Genomic DNA, 19,298 nt, shown 5'->3' with positions numbered 1-19,298 from the left:
AGATGGAGCAGACAACAGACCCTCATTTGACAAGGTTTTATTGAAGTGAAGTCATTTGGATATCACATTTGGAAATCACCAACTGTCGTTGGTAGATGTTATGATATAGAATGTTGTACAGTAACTGGAGAGATAACTCACTTGATAAAAAGCAACATTGTGCCGTAGATCAGACTTTTGATATATTTTACTGAATTAGCTGCTTTCCATTGGTTCTGATGATTCTGATTGCTGCTATTTCAAATTAGATCATTCTGGTAGAGTTTAGTCTGCTTTTGCTGATGGCTTTCCAGAGCACTGATGAAAGTGTCCCACAAGGATCAATAATAGGCCCCCTACTATTTACTCTATACATAAATAATATTTATTTTCCAAATTGCAACATTCATTTGCTGACAATACCATCTTGTATGCCACAGGCTCTACCACAAACCAGGTTACCAGTTGACAACCTCCAGAACTTGTTTCATTATTTTTAAAGCTTTTTCGAAACTCCAAAAAGACTAATGGAAATCTAATTGATACTATACAGCATTATATGTACTTAGGAATTTGGTTAGATGCAACAAAATTCATGTTGACTGAACACCGTGCTCAAGAACTATAAGTTCAAATCGGATTCTTATACCATGTTTTTACTTTTAAAACAGAAAGTATTTGCTCGAAACCAAGATATTTGTGGCACTCACCTCTGTGAGTTATTTGAAAAGGTCAGAGGTCATTGCTGATGCCTTGAAGGCGTCAGAATACCTGTTTTTTACATTTTTTAAGGCCTTGCTATCCAAGTTGCTGAAATATTTAACATGTTAGTCTAGGTCAAAGTCAACAAACATGACATCAGATCACAGGATTGGTTAGCTTTAAAGTTCCAACTGATTTCTAGTACCACTTCACCACCGAAGGTGCAAAACAAACCCAAGTTAGAGATGCTCATTCTTCAGAGGGACTTTAAAGTTCTACTTACTGACATTTCAATTATAGTGTGTGTGTGTGATGACTGATTTTTGTGTGACTGAACTGTCTTGTGATGTGGTTTGTACGTAATTGTAGTTCTAAGGCCTCTTGTAAAAGAGATCTTGATGTCAATGAAATTTCTTTAATAAATAAAGCGAAACCTGTCTATACCTTCTATTTCACTGCAACTTTATAGGATGAAAAATAAACATTAAGATCCATCTGTTGGTCAAACCAGCATTCATTTTTATGCACATTGGTAACTTTAGTGCTTTACCTGTGCTACATTTCCTTCAGTGGAATTTTACACAAGGAATGTTGCTTCTACTAAAGTAAAATACCAACAAAATACCTCTTCTGGAGCAGCATGTTCTGATCGCCCAAAGTATCATAGGGTGAATAGCTCCCATCTCATCAGACATGCTGATCATGACCTGTGTGAAAACCTTGATACAGTGAAAATCAATATAGTGTGGCTGCCAAATTCACAACATCACAGGCTTGAGAGAAAGAGGAAGGGAGAGACTTTTGGCATTGCTTTAATAAGCCGTTATCTTAAAAAATGGAATAAACACCAGCACATGTTAGCCAAGCTGGAGCACCACACACATATTCCTCCCACACACAGCAATAGCAATATAAAAGCAAATCAATAGAGGCAGCAACACTTGTAAAACCATCAGCAGGACAGACAGCAACCACCTAAGAAATCACAAATACAAATAGTGAAGCCCTCCTCCCCCACAGTGCAAACTAACTCCCCCTCCTCCTCCGCAGCCTCCACACATTTTTAAAAGCATCAGTACCATCTCTCAAGCAGTTACACATGAACTACACCCCGAGGCATTATGAGATCCTTCCTCGTAAACAAAGCCATCATGCTGCACATCAAGAGTCCCAGAACCTCTCACCTTATTCCTGCGGGTCAGCCAAATGGCCAAATGGAAAATTTAACAGTTGTTCCACAGACTACTGGAAATCTCCAAGACATTCCCCAGTTTAAAGCCAACCATTTGAAACATTCAAACTGTAAAGATAGAAGCAGGTGCAATTTCTATACCTGGACAATTTGTGCCAAAAAATGTTCTGTAATCATGGCACATCATCCTCTGCTTTAAATCACCAGACAATCTAGGAAAAGATAGCTGGCACTCTCCATCTGAGCTTTATAGAATTGTTGCTCTTTGTCCCACTGATGATCCCACCCTGACATCCTGCAAGACCTTGAGATTGTTCACTAGAGTGGAGAAATGAGCAGCAGGGTCCATTCCTTGAGAGATTGCTCTACTATTGATCGGCTGAAACGGTACACCAAATTAGAGCAATTCAATGAAAGTGGAGCCCTTACATAACTGCTGCTGATTTTGTGATTAAGACAGGGAGACCTGAGTGACCCTCACCGTGTGACAAACGAGAGGGTCATTTAGGTCCCCTTTTCATATCAAAACCACTGACATCGAAATAACTTGTTTTTCTTGTATTTCCACACACTAAATTACTAGTTAAGGGCGATAAGCCTGTCTCCAAAATACAGATGTTTTTGTGTAGCTCTTAAAAGCCTCAGGTGATCTAGACTATGCGTTAACATCCCCATCTCTCTTGGCCTCAACACCCACCCACACCAACTTGTTGTGGAAGGTTGTGGAAAGTAAGTACGCACATTTACTCAAGTACATGTACTTGTTACTTTTGTTGCATTTGTTTTGACAGCTGTAGATTCAAATTAAGAGTTTACAGTAAAAACATATAAGCTTTAAAAAAAATACAACACATTGTTAAAGATTAAACCATGATTAAGATTAAACCATGTGAATTGTTACAGTGGCAGTTCCGCAATACACACATTTTCCCTTATGAAGTATTCCAATGATTCACCAAAAAAGCTAATTTCTTTCTTTTCTTTCTAACCCAATTAAGGGGCTCACCATCAATTTCACACACAAAGTTCAGCTTACTATTAGCCTGTGAAAATAGATGCTACTGAGCTGGGCAGTATAGGATTCTGCGTCTTTAGAGCTTGACCCATTCTATAGAGACTAAAAGTTAAGATATCTCTGCTTCTACTGCTTCAACCTGGTAATCCTTTATATGAGGCTAGACTCCTAGGCTGGAAACTATAGGAACCATGAGATATAAATACTATAAAAACAGTATAAGTAAACTGACCACATATGAAATAGCTGGCTCCATCTTGACCAGCCACAACATTAAAATGCTACCTACACATCAATGTATGTATTTGAATGCAGGACTTGAATGAATCTAAGAATCTCTTAGATCTATTTTGGGTTTCCACTAACGCCTGAGGTAAATATGTGGCTCTTTGGCTGTTAAAAGCTCCACATTGTTCACCAGCTTATCACTAATGTCTGTCATTTGGTGCTGGACAGGTGCACAGTGTTTATGATAGTTGATGGGAGCGGTTAGTGTGAACCAGAACAGTAAAGTTGTGGGCCACGAAGCCAAAACAATGAGCTGAAAGAGGCTTAAACGCTTAATTGAAGAGGACTGCAGAGTCAGGTGATTATTCTTTGTATGTTCATCACTATGAGCTGCAGATGCATAACTAGTCATGTAAACCATAGAAAAATATTGAATATAGCCACTTTAAAGAAGCTTTTAAGAAATCCCAAAACATCCACTACACATTTAACCTCTGGTGTCACTTAGAAAATTGCAATTTGATCTGATTTTCCTCCTCAATTTAGAGAGAAGAACCTGAAGTCACCCCAGCTATTTATGCCCTGCTTTGGCTTGATTGTATAGTGACAGCCGTGAGATGAATGGAGAGAGGGAGAGAGGGAGTGTGTGTGTGTGTGTGTGTGTGTGTGTGTGTGTGTGTGTGTGAGTGAGATAAAGAGAGAGGGAGCTCCTCAGTTGCCTTAGCAGCGCAGCTTCATTCCTCCACAGTCGGGCTCTAGTCCGGTACTGTGCGCGCTGCGCTGCGCTTCACGGAGATTCCCCCACGACTTTACGCTTATTAAACTGCCACAATCCGGTTATTCCGCAGTGTTAGAATTTCCAATCAACAACTCCAGTTTGGGCTTTCTCCCAAGTTTCTCAACGCCCCTGCTCCGGCTGTTATGAAGGAAAAAGCGACGGTGGCAAGTTGATTCCAGCGCGGCTGCAGTTCCATATAGGCTACTAAGTGCAGGTGTAATACGACTAGAATAATAATAATCGTCCTTGCTGCTGGAGAGGATGGCTCTACAGGCGGTGAATGTGAGTGTGGTGGAGGTGTCGGGTTGTGTGAAGCAGGGGAACCTCAGCATGGAAGTTACCGACTATAATGACAGCTGCACCAACAGCTCCGTCCTCCCAAGACCGACCACAAGAACCAAAGGCAAGAGTCTCTTCTCCTCTCTTCTCTTCTCCTCTCTCCTCTCCTCTTCTCTTGTACATCGAGCTGTCTCTCATGAATCACCCAAACTGAGGTGTTAAACTGTATTTATGCTTCAGATGGCATCCAGGTGGCTCCATCAGGCAAAAGGCAACATCTGGCCCCAAACAGACAGAACAAGGTGTTATACCTTAATGATTTTTTGGTGTTGAACTGACTATCATATTTTGGAGTATGTGTCTTATATGTGATGTAGCCTTTCTGGTGCCAGTGGAAGAACAAATATTTAAACTCTCATAAAAACACATGGGAGCAAATATTTCCAGCAAAATGTGGGTATATTTGCTTCTTATTACAAACTGCCACATGTGACTGATCACCTGCTTAAAAATGTAATCAGTACACAGTAATGTAATTTGATTGTATGGAACCAAAATGCACTTTTACCTTCCATCCATCCCCAGTTTTCTCATTTTTCTACTCTCTGATTGCTGTGTTTTACCAGAAAGTGCAACCAAATGATTTGCAGTCATTTTTGTTTAAATCAACTTCCCCGTCCTTCATTGTGTGCAATCAATCACTGAGCAGCCCAATTTATTGCTGCTCCTCCTGCATCAATAATGCCACAGTCGCTCAGAATGAGCAGCGTGAAGAGCTGTTGGATTCTGAATGTTTATTTTTCTCGCTTATAATTCTCAAAATGCTGACTACCCGTTCAAGAGATTAATCCCTACACCAGAGGAGATAAGGTCCCCCAAGCTTTGTCTCATATCAGGGCAGCAGGCTGATTACTAATGAGGTCTGAACGTGGGCTAGAGTTCTTTTTCAAAAATGTTTCCCCCTGACACTGCTGCAGTATCAAGAAAATTTCCAATCTTCCCCCACTAAATAATTCACAGCCATCTGTCCTTCTGTGCTGCATTACTTTTATTGACCTTATAGGGTAGACAGGCATGAACATCAGCAACACTATAGTCTCTGCTGGTCCAACTACCCGGAGAGCAATCAAACGCTATGGGGCGTGTTCAGTGTAAGACCAAGAGAAATGTCCTGCAGACAGGATTGCTGCCTCCATCTCACTCCCCCTCTCACACAAGGTGACACACAAACAGCCTCCTTTTATTTACCTTAATCCTTGGTGGACCCATTCCTTCTCTGATGTCTCCCTTTAGGCCAAAGGAGAGCAATGGAGTCTGATTATGCAGCCGTGTTGTTGCTTTCAGATGTGATACTCCAGCGCTGGGACAGGAGATTAAAGCTCCACCCCATCACTTGTGGAATTACTTTTGTTTGATTCATTGTAATGGAGATTTTGTCCCTCATGTGCAAAAATACTGAGCTTCCGCTACAGTGAAACATAACATTTCTATTTGTTCTTACTGTGAAAAAGCTTTATTTTGTTGGTTATGGTGGAGAAATGTGAATAAATCACATAATGTGAGCAATAATTCTCCACTTTTTCACATAATGGACAATTCTTTTGACAATTAATGATAAACAATAAACTGGAAATGATGCATTTAATATTACAGATGATAACAGTATGCAGTTCCTCATGAATGAGGAAATGTATTTCTATATTGTGTTGGGCCATTGGACTGAGCAGTAAATAGTCAAGCAATAAGAGTTTATATGAAAAATGAAGCTGAGAAATTTCACTTAACAATTTAATTATCCATGAATTTGCAGATTATTTTCTCTAGTGCAGACATAAAATTGAATAAGCATCATTTTAAATAAATGATTGATAATTTATCAAACAAAAATGTCAAAATGCCTCCTTAACTGAATATCTTTGGGTTTTGGACTGCTGGTCGGACAAAACAAGCAATTTGAAGATGTCATCTTAGCCTCTGAGAAATTGTGATTGTGTTTTTTTTTAAAAATTTTCTGACATTTTATTGACTCAACAATAAATCTGTTTATCAGAAGAAGAATCAAGTGATTAATGGACGATCAAAACAATCATTAGTTGCAGCACCAATCTCCAATCTAAAAATGCCAGAAAACAGAAGAGAAAATGCCACGTTGACATATTCTAATCGCTTGTTTTGTTCTGGACCAACAGTCCCAAAACCACATCTCTAATTCCTGTCTGGTATGTTTTTTTTCCCCTTTAGAAAGTTCAGACTGTTTTATTTCATCTCCCGTCTGTGTTGTGACATCTGACAAATGATAGAGCAGCTGTAAAACTCCTACAGCACCAAAACAAGACAACATCTGACATATATCACATTACAGTAATCATTCTTCACCCATGAGAGCAGTTCAGTTCAGACAAAGCCCCGCTTATGTGGAGCAACATCTGTAGCCGCACCTTGGCTCGGCCCGGACGCTCTCCGTTCTCCGCTGATTCAAAGTGACACTTTGCTGAGCTCACCACTTTCTTTTGTGTGCATGCGAGATACGTTACTACGAAGTGGATCTCATAAGCATTCAACGAACACGGTTTCATTTTTCAGAGAGAAATCAACCCTGTCACCCTGGGCTCTCTGTGTTTAAAAAGAAAAAAGAAAAGAGACAGGGAGACTTGTTACTGCAGAGGAGCACTGCAAGTGCAGTAATAGAGGGGGATTTTCTAATATCTAACCAATTTCTACGACGAGGTGTCTTGTAGAAGAAATTAGCATCTTGTTCCCTTTGGGTATGTCCCCAGTGTCATAACATGTTCACGGTATTCAAATCAAATAATTGAAAAAATTTGAATGCAACCTGGTGAGTTGGAGGACAGCAGCAAGAGTACTCACACACACACACACACGCAGGCACTGAGAAATATTTGGAACATCCCCCATCCTGTTAATGAGCTGCTGCAAAATGCTCTCATGCTAGTATAGATTTATTAAGAGAAAATCAGGAGGAGATGATTGCTTTTTACAAGCATTGATCTCATCAGTTCAGTCTGTGAAAACAGTACATCTATCACGGATCACGAGTGTATAGACGCCTGTGGAGTATGACCCTCAAACATACGATGGCTGTATTGATCTGTAACGCCCTCTGTCTGCACACTGGCTTTATTAACTCACCGTACTGGAGGGATGCAGGGAGGCGGAGCAGTTTTATGGGGTTTGTTCAGAGCTGCTGGTATCAGTTAGACTCAACGCATATGCCGGCATACTAATTTCACTGAAGGTTAATCCTCAGTCATGTGATTCACCAGTATAGTGTGAGTGAAAAGCAAGAACAACCCTTCTTTACAGGGCTTTTACCTCAGCGCAACCACAGTAAATGATAAGTTCATTCACCGCTTAGGAAGTTTAACAATTCTCAAATATATCAGCTGATTGATTTTTACTCTGTGAACTCTGAATCTTACAAAGTTTAGGATCTCCACAGTCCTGAGAGAGAAATCAGTAATTACACTATACCCTGTCTCCTTTGGAAACGCTTGTGCTTCATTGCTGGCGTTGTGTACATAGTGATTTGTGGGAATCAATTGGCAAACACCCCGGCTGAATGTTTAATTCGATACGTAAATCCCTGAAGATGCAGCTCTTCTACGAGATGCTGGTTCCAGTGAAACTATATTGAAGTGAACGAGGAAACACCTGTTCAATCAGTTTCAATAAGTTAGGGTCACAATAGTTGATTTCAGTTCTTTTAATTAATAGCTTGGTAACAACTTTGAAAATGACCATCAAGTAGATTATTAAGGCTCAAAGAGGTTTGTTTTGGGGTGTGTCAGCCTTGATTGACAGGTGTCTTGGCCTTTGCACTCAGCAAGATGGTTGTCTCAGATTCAATAAGCAAGCAAGTAAGCTAACTTTATACATACGTAAAAACAAGAAGACTTAAATTTACAAGCCACTAAATACACAGTTTAAAATCAAGAAAAAGCCAAGAAGAAAACAAGAAGAAAATGGCTTTTAAAATAATAGGTCTACATTTTGGGAATATACTTATTTGATTGCTTGAGAAGTCGATGAGAATAGTGATACTACTCTCATGATACGTACAGTAAATATGAAGCTAGCATCAATAGCTGTTTAGCCTAGCTTAGCATAAAAACTGGAACAAAGGGGAAATAGCAAGCCTGGGTCTGTCAAAAGGTAATAATATCTGCCTACCAGCACCGCTAAAGCTCACTAATGAACATGTCATATTTTGGTTGTTTAATTGGTACGAAAAGTGTAAAAACAAGTTTGTGGTTTTAGTGGAGGTTATGTTTTATTTCTTGGCTGGGAGCAGTGACTTCCTTCAGTCTAATCATAACAATAAGGTTGCCAGGTAACGAGCAGAGATTCAAGGAGCTAATGGAGAGAAGTTAAAACTGGAGTAATGTGTGATCAAAGTTTAGATTTGTTGAACAGTTGCAATAAAGACAATTTACTGAGGCAGGATGTGACACAATAACATTATGGAAGACTTTTTTCCAAATCTTTATGCTGAGTGTCTGATTTTTCCTGTCTCATCTAGTTCAAAGTTCAGGTTGGGATCAAAAGTAATCCCAATGTTTTTTACACTGTTTCCAGGCAAGAAGGCCAATTAAATCTGACTATGTGTGCGTCTGGCTCAAAAAAATTGTTTTTTTTCACAGTAAAGTTGAAGAAAGTTTTGAGGCTTATTGCACTAAGGCAGTTTTGGATTGTGTGTCTAGAGTCATATTGGTAGTACGAGTAAAAGAGATAAAGCTGTGCGCCAACAGCATAACAATGATAACGGATATCAAAGTGGCAAGTTATGTGATTCACAAGTGGAATTTATCAATATGAATGTTGTATAGACTCTACTTTCTCTAGAATTTTGGACAGTATTGTGAGTTTTATGAAGTTTTGGGTAAGTGTTGGAATTTAATTCGATTTTTTTGAGAAGCGATGGTACAGTGGTGAATTTAAAGTACTTATACATCCTGTAATATTAATACTAACCATCACATTTCCCAAGTTTGGATTTTTAAAAAAAATTTTTTTGGATCTTGTTATTCTTGGTTATCTCCTCAATTAAAAGTCCTTTGTTAGTCTTAATGCAACATACACATGGCATGCAGCAATTACTGTTAAGACATTGAGGCATCTAAAAATGCCATACCATAGTAATTGGTGTGCACACTCAATGGAAACATGGAATCTACGGCATATAATTTACAGATTATATGCCGTAGTCTGTCTGTCAAGCATTGGCAGGCATTGTCCTTTCTGTCATTGTCTTTGCAGAGACAGCAGAGTGGACAGGGATTTACTGAGTTTGTCAGCCTCTGGAGAGGCCGCAATGCAGTAACTCCGCCTCCGTTTGTCTGGTAAATGCTTTACTTTAAATAGACATGAGCTCACACCTACTGTACGTGTGTCTATCTGCCATCGACCTTCTTGTCCCAGTCTCGTCTTTTGGTTGGCTTGTTGTCATGATATCAAGTGAAAATATCCACTTTAGTGTTTTAAAATACGCTGATGAAGCGGAGAAAGGAAGAAATAAATGGCATCAAAAGTTAATGTACATGTCTGACGAAGCCTTGCGGGTAATTGAATATGTGCTGTGCTTGTTCGTGCGCTACTGTACAAACAAGCTCTTTCCAACTTTCAAAAATCTCAAAGCAATGTGCGATCAATATTATTCTCTCATGGCGATGCATCGCAGAAAGACTAATTGAGTTGGATTGTGCTGACTGTAACAGTAGCTCACCTCATTACAGTGATAGAATGCGATACAGAGATGAGCTTCTGCACATTGAGCACTATGCTAAAAACGCTGTCAAAGGACTAATTTGCCACTACTTTTACAAGACCCTGTAATGCAATGTGGTCATGTGTAGAGTACAGAGCTAAAAAGGCCAATAAATCTGTTACCGACACAATCCAAATATAACGTACAGCGAGTAGGGATGTTGAAAGACAGGAGGAAGATTCAGTTTTATCCTTTCTGACAAGTCTTAAAGAGATCCACATATCTGACACAAGGTGAAATCAGAGTTGATATTCAGTGATGGTGCTTTCCCTCTGTGATTGAACCGTGCAACATGAAGAAGAGCTCAAAAGCATGCTGTCCTGATCTCTATCTTTTGATTGAATCTTTTAGGATACATGACATGTGGTCAACTCTGAAGTTACCTAAACAATTTACAAAGAGGCAGCATCTGATTAGAAGTGGCAACCAGTGAAAGAATGTTTGGGATTAAAGCCAGAGCTATTAAGTGCTCTGTGATGTAAGATGCTGAGTTATTATCAGCGTCGACACAAATCATGCATTAGAAGCTGCCTTCCGCTCTAAGGAGACATTCATACCGAGCTTTTTCTGTGGTGGTTGATTCACAGTTTGGAGTGTGTGCTAGTTAAGAATGAAAGGAAAAACACAACCATTAATAGTTACGAGGAAACGCATGTTGACATTTAATAAAAAGCAAATCTTTGTGCTTGGAGAGCCCAAAAGAAGAAATAAGAATCAAGAGCAAAACACAGACTGGTCTGATTTGAATTCAGACAGTTTTTACATGTGCTGTGTAGCAGATTAACACCCACAGAGGGAAATTGCAGCAAAGAGCACAGACAAGTTCGTTATTCTAAGTTAGAGCTACAAAGACTCGAATCTGATTTATTTTTATTCACTTCACTGCCCAAATCAGTAAGTCAACGAACCAAATATGTTGTCGGTGTTATAACACTTACAGGTGTCATGCAGTTCCTTTGTATCTTCCATTTTACCATTTCCTTATTGTAACTAAGACATGATATTGTCCATCATGCGTGAAAATATTTCATGAACCCACAGAAATGTCAGACATCTCTTGATGACATTTGTGAATAAGACCCTTTTTGTTCACTAAATGTAAAGGAAATGGCAAGTTGCAGCTCTTTGTAATAAGCATGTAAATTTAATTTCAGGATGTTTTTCTCTTCAAGGAAAAACTGCTAATGTCTCACCAGAATAGTACTTTAGGACATGTGATGATATTAGACTGAATTCTATATTATTACTGCTGTCAGATACATGTCAGTGTAGAAACTGTATGATAATGTGTTTGTACATTACATCAACATTATTGGAGTTGCATTCATTTTTAAAGATACCCTGTGGAGTTCTCTTGTAAATAAAAACAGTTCTGTTTACAGTCACTGTTACTCACTAAAATGCATTATGACACCTAACAAACATTGCATTTTCTTCTATTTGCAAAGATGTTTTTTTGAAATTATAGTCCATGTTTGCTAGCTGGTAGTCGTCTTCCTTTTCACTGCCTTTCCTAGCATGTTGCCTGGCACATTAGCGCCACCAACTGTCAATCAGTGGAACATTATTAAACCAGTATGGGAATCAAGCAGCGTAGCTCCAGGTCTGAAAAGTGAAGCCAATGCTGAAGTGCCTTAAACCTGCATTCTCTCTAATGGCTATCAGGGGCAACACCACTGGCTCCAAAAAGAAGTCCAATTGTATAGAAGTCTATGAGAAAATGACCCTACTTCTCACTTGATTTATTACCTCACTAAACAGTTTCCTAATAAGTTTATGTTCTCAATCGCTAGTTTCAAGTCCTCTTCAATACAACATGATGTTCATTTTGAAATTATGGTCCCATTTAGAGTGAAATAGACAAGACGATAAAACAGCGTTAGGGTGTGACTTACTTGTGATTGACAAGTCGCTATCACAACAGTGTGTGAGGTGCTGTAGTTGGAACCTGGGGAGCTCCTTCATGGTTCTCGTACAAATATGGTCACTTCTCATCACTTCTGGCTCCAAAAAAAACAAGATGGAGACGGTCAAGATGCCAAACTTGAGGCTTCAAAACAGGAGTCCACAAACCAATGGGTGATGTCACGGTGGCTATGTCCATTATTTTTATACAGTCTTTAATGGAAATGTGAATGTGCATGTGTGTTCTCAGCAGATGAAAACAAAACAGGGTCCCGCTCATCAAAACATTGCTCATAGCACTACTAGTGGTCAAAAACCCCACAATTTAAAGTCATCTAAAAGTCATTTAAACTCTTTAAAATGTACATTCAGGAAAACAAGAACTATAGTTTATACACAGTATGTAACAGAACTGGGTATTTGTGTATAAATTAGTGCTGAAACAATTAATCCACAAATTGATTGATAATTAATTACCTAACAACAATTTTAATGATCAATTAATACCAGAAGTCAGTCATCCAGCAAAAATGGAAGCAATCCCTTGAAGTTTATTCATGTACCTTGGAATATAAGTTTGAAAAAAATATGTCAAAGGTCCACTTACTAGCTTTTTACGTAATTTTCAACTGCATCTCATGGTCTTCATCAGCAGATGATGATGATAACGACTTAAAGAGGCCATCCACATCTCATGCCAAAGAGACAGACCACTTGTTATGACAACTGATCAAATGCCATCCACTAAGGAAGCTCATGAAATGCAGTTGAAAGATCCTGCAAAAGCTAGTAAGTGGTTCTTAAGTTAAGATTTTTTTTTTGTCAGTTCACTGGTTCCATTTCATATTTTTTATGTCAGTGTAAAGTCAGTATCTAATATGTGCAGTTGATTGGGGAAAAAAAGCTATTTGAAGATATCTCCCTGGGCTCTCGGAAATTGAAATGAATACAAAAATCAATAAATTCATCAATGATAAAAATATTCAGTTGCAGTTTAACTGCTGTAAAGTTAAGGTGAAATGATAGACGCCTTGCTCTTACTTGAAAGGTACTTGAGAAAAGGGAATTGGTAGCGGTCTCCCACAAGTTCAGGATTCATTTCCTGACTCATGTCTGCTGCCTCACAGGTTCATTTCCAAAGGGCTTTCTGCTCACTTGTAATAAGGAGTAACATCAGCTATGTTGGAGCTGACAGTCATTTCTAACAATTTAGAACATTTCTTCATCTCCGGGGTCATGAAATGTAATACAGCTTCACGGTGAGGTTGTGATTAAAAGGATTTTTCTTTTTCGGCATCTAAATCATATCACCTTCAAGATTATTAGTGCTCATTATAAATGGTCTTTGTAACCATTTATTCATGTATCAGGATGAGATCTGCTTCCATCAGTCAATCCATAAAAAAACATTCCTGTAATTTCACAGCCCCTGACAGATGACAATACTTTCAAATAGCTTGCGGTTTCCTATGAAGTTGTGCTAATCCTGTCCTAAATATAAGACAAAATGACATGATGTGATGAAACTTTAATGATCCCTGCAGGGAAACATAATTATAGCTTGCATTACAGCAGTCAATACAATACACAATAAGGACAGAGCAAATGGAAGTTAAATAAACATGCACAAAGCTGCATCTCTTAGCCCTGGGACATGGCTAAAATGTTCCACATCGACGGCCCCTACTGCATATTAGCATCTAAGAGGTGAACGCCTTACTGTAACCTGTGATGTATTTATAGATGCCTGTGGATTTGAACACAGCTGTCACGCTTGAGGGAGTCAAAGGAAGCAAAGTGAATAGTCCTGGAGTGGTTAGGCTCAGTGGAGCCAACATACTGCTAGTGCTCAATGAATAGATAATACAATTTTCACTTGGCTGGATCACAAAAAAATCTAACACAATGGGAGCTGCTGAGCCAGTGGGAGCTCCCTGCGTTTGTGTCGACAGCCTAGCAAGTTAGTGCACTGATTATGCATATCTCACACAATTCAGGTGTGTAAATCAAGCTCTAAAACTTGTCACCTGTGTTGCGGATTAAGCTTTCAGTGATTGAAAGGAGGTGGATGTTTCTTATATTATATTATACTAACTTGACTGCGAGATCAATCTTCAGCTTGTGATACTATTCTCAAAGCCATCAGAGGACTTTCTTATCAAAAGAATAATTCATATTTGCAGTTGAGGGCAAGCAGATCTCTCGGGGGGTGAAGGTTATTAACATGCATCCTGCAGTGTGTCTTCTTCTTCTTCTCTTTTGTTTCATTTTATTATATGCACAAATAAAGAACAAAGAGCAAAGTGCAACTTTTATCATTGTTGTCTAGTTCCTCTGCAGATTGACAGATAAGTTCCCTCAACATTTTTATTTTCATTTCAAGCAATCTGTTGTTTTTTCTGTAAATGTTCAAAAACACAATGGCAGCAGGAGATTGTTCCCAGAAAGAAATATGTGTTTAGAACAGCAAATGTAAACTCTCCATGAACCTCTGAAAGACTGAAGCTTAAAGACTCAGTGTTTCGCTCATTTGTACACATCAACAGTGTCCGAAATAATTGGGTAAAGAATGAAAAAATTACCCATAATTCTGATGTCAGAAAGGTGAAGATGGAGGAGGTGTCCAAAGCTGTTCAACCATCCCTTCTGTTGAAGCATATTGTCAGTTTAAGAGTCTGCGGCTGGCAGCTGTGTGAGGCTCTACGTAGGGACAGCTGTGCTTTTAGCTAAATGCTAATGTCAGCATGGAAACATGCGCACAGTGACAATGCTAACACGCTGATGTTTAGCAGTAGAATATTCACCATGTTCAATGTAATTTGCACTAAACACAGAGTACAGCTGAGGCAGGTCATAAACCAAGGTATTGAAAAAAGAGAGATATTTAACTCAAAATCACAAATGTCAACCTCATGGTGACATTAGAGGAAAAGTCAGGGTGAGTCATTTTCTGAGAACTGTGAATGTCAGGTACAAAATTTAATTTTAAACTCCACATGTGAGCGTTAAATAGCTGAACACACAGTACAATACTCTTTGTATCCTGATTCCTCTCCTCATGAGTGTGTATGTGTACCTTCAAGGTGATCTGCAGCGCTCTGTCTGCAGGCTCTGCTACAGACCTTTAGACTTCTCCCATGTCGCTGTCTTTAATCAGAGGACTCAGTCAGCGTAGCACATGGCCAGCCTTGACCTTGTCCTGTCAGATACTCTCACTCTCAAACAGACTCGCTGTGACAGGTCAGCGTGAGCGAAGGGAGCATCCCTAAAACCCTCTGGCTGGGCCATCCTGCTCGCACTGATGCTCAGTTGTGTAGCAGCGCTGAAAGAAGGAAACCATATGAAACACAGTTAATTTAGAAGACTGCTGTATTCTTAGTTTTCCTTGTCTGATAGACAAATAGAACATTTTCTATTTGTCTATGTAAATGTTCTATTACTTCTATGATTAGCATTTTAATCATTTAATAAAACCAGAATAGAAATACTGACAACAACTGAGAGAAAGATGTTGATTATTATTTCATTTTGATATTGTTTTTCCAGTTCGAGTCATGTTCTTATTTGAGCTAGCTGACACTCTGTCCTGATGATGTGGTTTTTCCTCATGTTTTTCTTTCAGTGTTATTTCAAACATCATTTGGCTCACAGGGCGAGCAGGAAAATACTGACATTAGCACAATTTAAGAGGTTGATTATGCAAAGTTATTCTGTCTTATAATTGAGTTTGGTGCTGTTTATGCGCCTAGAGTCTTATTTCCCAGGTGAACAACCTGATAGAGACCGTCTCTTCATGTACTGATGTTGTTTTCTCTCACTTTTTTGCTCATCATCTTCTTATTTTAGTATTTCATGTGTCATTTAACACATGGTTTGCTTGGATGATCAACAGAAAAAGTAGATGCATACAGATGAAGAAAATGTTCAACATTTTTGTCAGCTCATTTAGGTTTTATTCTGGCTCAATATTCTGGTTGAAGTGTTTTGTCAACCAGCCAGTTTAATTATAAAGTGCTTTGCCACTTTTATTTTGTCTTCCACGTCTTCTTTGTGGTTTATAACTGTTCCCAGTAGCATTAAACAGTTGGTTGTCTCTCGTGATGAAGAGAACAAATACCCACACTAGCACACTGAGAGATTTTGATGAAACAAGTTAATAATTTCTATTTGAGAAGACAGATAACATCCTATTATTGCTGTCCTGTGTGCTTCATAATTCACTTGTGCAAATCAGCTTCCTTCCGATAATGATCAGCTGAATTATATATAAAAATCTTATAAATGATGTCGTGTCTCCTTCTCTGTCAGAGATGGACTCGCTGCGCATCCTGCTCTACTCGCTCATCTTCCTGCTCAGCGTCTTCGGCAACCTGCTGATCATCATCGTCCTGATATTGAACAAGCGCATGCGGACCGTCACCAACTCCTTCCTGCTGTCGCTGGCGGTCAGCGACCTGATGATGGCCATCTTCTGCATGCCATTCACCCTCATCCCCAACATCCTGGAGGACTTCATCTTCGGAGCCGCCATGTGCAAGATTGTCACCTACTTTATGGGTGAGGATGAATTATTTTATTTCAAACGTGGGCTGAACTGCAACATTTTGGCATTATAGTAAATTCAAACAGCTCTATTTTCAAATAAAATAAAATAAAATAAGGGATAGACTGCTGAAACTTGGTAGAGAGTTTTTGTTAGTGAGTCATATAAATTCATCATACATCATACATGAATCTCTCAGGCTGGCAAAGTAATCAGAATGAACTGTATCAACAAAGCCATTTAGTATTTGGGGGCAGTAAAAATGTTCTTTGCCCTGTTATTGATTCACCTCTCTTGGCAGTCCCTATAGGCCCATTGATGATAAAGACCAGCGTTGCTCTGGTTTTGTCCATGTTTGAAGACAAACTGCAGCATTTAACACTCATTTATTTCTAACCAATATATTTTACATCCACGTATGTTTCCCAGCAACAAGGAGCTGAAATATTTCATCCTATACCTTCTTGTCTAAACTAGAAGTGGGACTGTGTCATGTTCTGTAGGTTGACTGCTGCTTGTGACCACCTTGCGCCTGTATTTTAGCTAATATTTGACCAATTTTACAATACAACAAACAGCATCAAGTATATATATATATATGTACTTGATGCTGAACAGTATATATGTTACTGAATGAACAGTATATATGTTCAGTAAATCAGCCCAGTTTTACATGACATGGACTTATTTTTGTCAGGTATCTCAGTGGAGTATTCCAAATTGTGTTAAAGAAAAAATTGTGTAAGCAGCCAGTTAAAAAAAAAGTTTGTATATAAAGTCCAAGGCAACTGGCCCTCTCGCCCTCCTCCTTCTTATCACAGTTCAGAGAGCCCAGTAATTGAAAAGGAGATTCTCCAAGCCCGTTCTCACAGATGGTGCATCGCATTTCTGAGACAATAATAGGATTGCGGACCTCACCATTCAATAGCTCTTCTCAACCATTCAAAGCTCAAAGTGAACTGAAGAGACGAAGTATTGCAGCGGATCTCAGTTTCTCTCCCATCTCTTGTGCTTCAGTCTGACTCAGGCCTCACGTGGCACCTTGACTTTGGCTAGATGGGAGCCAGCTCATCACTAAGTCACACTCCTGAAGATGTGTGACTGTTCGAGCACTTTCAGCCTGATGGTTACTTTCTGACAGGCAAAATGAAGCCCGGAGAAAAGCCTCCCTGAGAGACAGGCTCTTGTTAGATATAAAGCAATTTTCAGGAAAGATTCCAAAGCTGGAGCACATTTTCTAATCGTCTGCCAGCCACAAAGGCCAGAGTTTGTATGTTAGAGTGAAAAATACCTTTTGATGTAGCCACTGAATAACCAGCTTGTTCTTATATAAAATTTATTTGATTATTTGTATCAGTTTGTTGTGTATGATGAAATTTAGAAATAATGAGCTCATGCAACTCAAATTCATTCCAGCAAGTAAGTAAGTGAGGTTTTAGGTATTCTTCTCCCAAATGCAACATTTGTGTAACCAATAAAACGTCTCTAACTTCTATAATGTAATTGTACTATAAACGCATAGTAAACACAAATAAGCAGTCTTGGACCTGATCACTTAGCCTATTGTAAGTTTCTCATTGCTGGGATCACACGTCCACATTTCTGTAATGAAAACTACTTATTTTCTGCTTGTCATTTCAGCGAAGGTAAGGGCAGAGTAGTTTAACTGACAATGAATGATCATGAAATGATGAATCAGGTTTATGAATGAATCGTGAATCACGATCACTGACCTTTTATTAAATTGTGAATAATGACCAGGATGGCCTTCGCTGTGTCACGATTCCTGTTCAGGCCCACCGTGTGTTTCCCTTGCCCTTTCTGTCTCCGTCCCTGCCCGCAGCCCTTCAGCACTCTGACTTTCCCTCCTGTTTACCACACGCACCTGCTCACCTGTTCCCACTCAGTAATTGTCTGCACCTGCTGCCCATCGGCTCATCAGCTCCTCAGTAAAAATACCAGCCTCTATCATCCATTCCCTGCTAATTCGTCATAGTTTCTTCCATGGACTCTTTCGTGCTTACCAACCCGATCCTGATCCTGATCCTGATCTTGTTCCCACCTGTTCCTGCCTGATCCCGTGGTTTAGACCTTCAGCCTGTTTTTGACCTGCCTGCCCACCATTCCCCTTTTGGACTTTCCACGTCATGACCTCTAAGCCTGTGTTTTGGTATTCTCATTAAAAGCCCTGCTCATTTAACTTGTCAGTCTGTAGAGTCTGCATTTGGGTCATCCACCTGTCTGCCCTGTACACCCACTTGTGACACACTGCTGATGTGATAGATTTTCCTTTGTTACTGCAGCTATCTAAAAAGTCAAACTGGCAATAACATTTTATTTTGTGTGCACAATATTCAGGTATGCAGCAGTGAAGTATTTCATTATGCTAGACGATCCGTAGAGGTTTTCTACTCTGATATAACTACAATCCGGGGGGAAATAATAGGTAGCCCAAGGGTCGGGTGGAACGGGCCAATAGCCACACCAAGAATCACCAAAAAGGTGCAGTCACACCAGAAATTGGCACAGCAAAATTCAGCTGTGTTTCTTTGCGAAATAATTGGTTGTACAAACTTGGTGGCCTGTCTAGTTGGAAAACTACTGTAGCTGGCGGGCTAACTGCTAATACCTTGCCAGTATATAACCGAGTGCTCTCCCCTGGCTTTTTCTTCTCCAAATTGTGTAGCCTTTAATTCAATAAAGAGTCACTGAAGGGTGAAATGAAGCTCCAAGCTAGCAAACTTGCCAACTGTCAGTTAGCCAGCTGGTTAGCTTGGTAACTAACGAGACACAGTTTATTCAGAATACATATTTATAGTCTGTCTCAAAACTGCTGAGTAACTATAACCCATAGCTATTTAGTGGAGCAGTTTATAGTCAGACAGGAGGTTA

General features: G+C 39.4%; 1 protein-coding gene across 1 annotated transcript in view; it reads left to right on the top strand.

Annotated features, from left to right (window-relative positions):
• Positions 1–3,869: 3,869 nt before the first annotated feature.
• The window catches only part of cckbra (cholecystokinin B receptor a), a 38,342-nt gene continuing 22,913 nt past the window's right edge, over positions 3,870–19,298 (top strand). Inside the window, exons 1-2 of the mRNA XM_067583269.1 lie at positions 3,870–4,297; positions 16,172–16,420. Of these exons, the coding sequence (XP_067439370.1) occupies positions 4,156–4,297; positions 16,172–16,420 (391 nt within the window). The 5' untranslated portion in view covers positions 3,870–4,155. The remainder of the gene's footprint in view (positions 4,298–16,171; positions 16,421–19,298) is intronic.

The sequence above is a fragment of the Thunnus thynnus genome, chromosome 24, assembly GCF_963924715.1.
Source record: "Thunnus thynnus chromosome 24, fThuThy2.1, whole genome shotgun sequence".
NCBI classification, from domain to species: domain Eukaryota; kingdom Metazoa; phylum Chordata; class Actinopteri; order Scombriformes; family Scombridae; genus Thunnus; species Thunnus thynnus.
The sequence above is the reverse complement of the archived record's forward strand: the minus strand, read 5'-3'. Positions and strand labels throughout refer to the sequence as shown.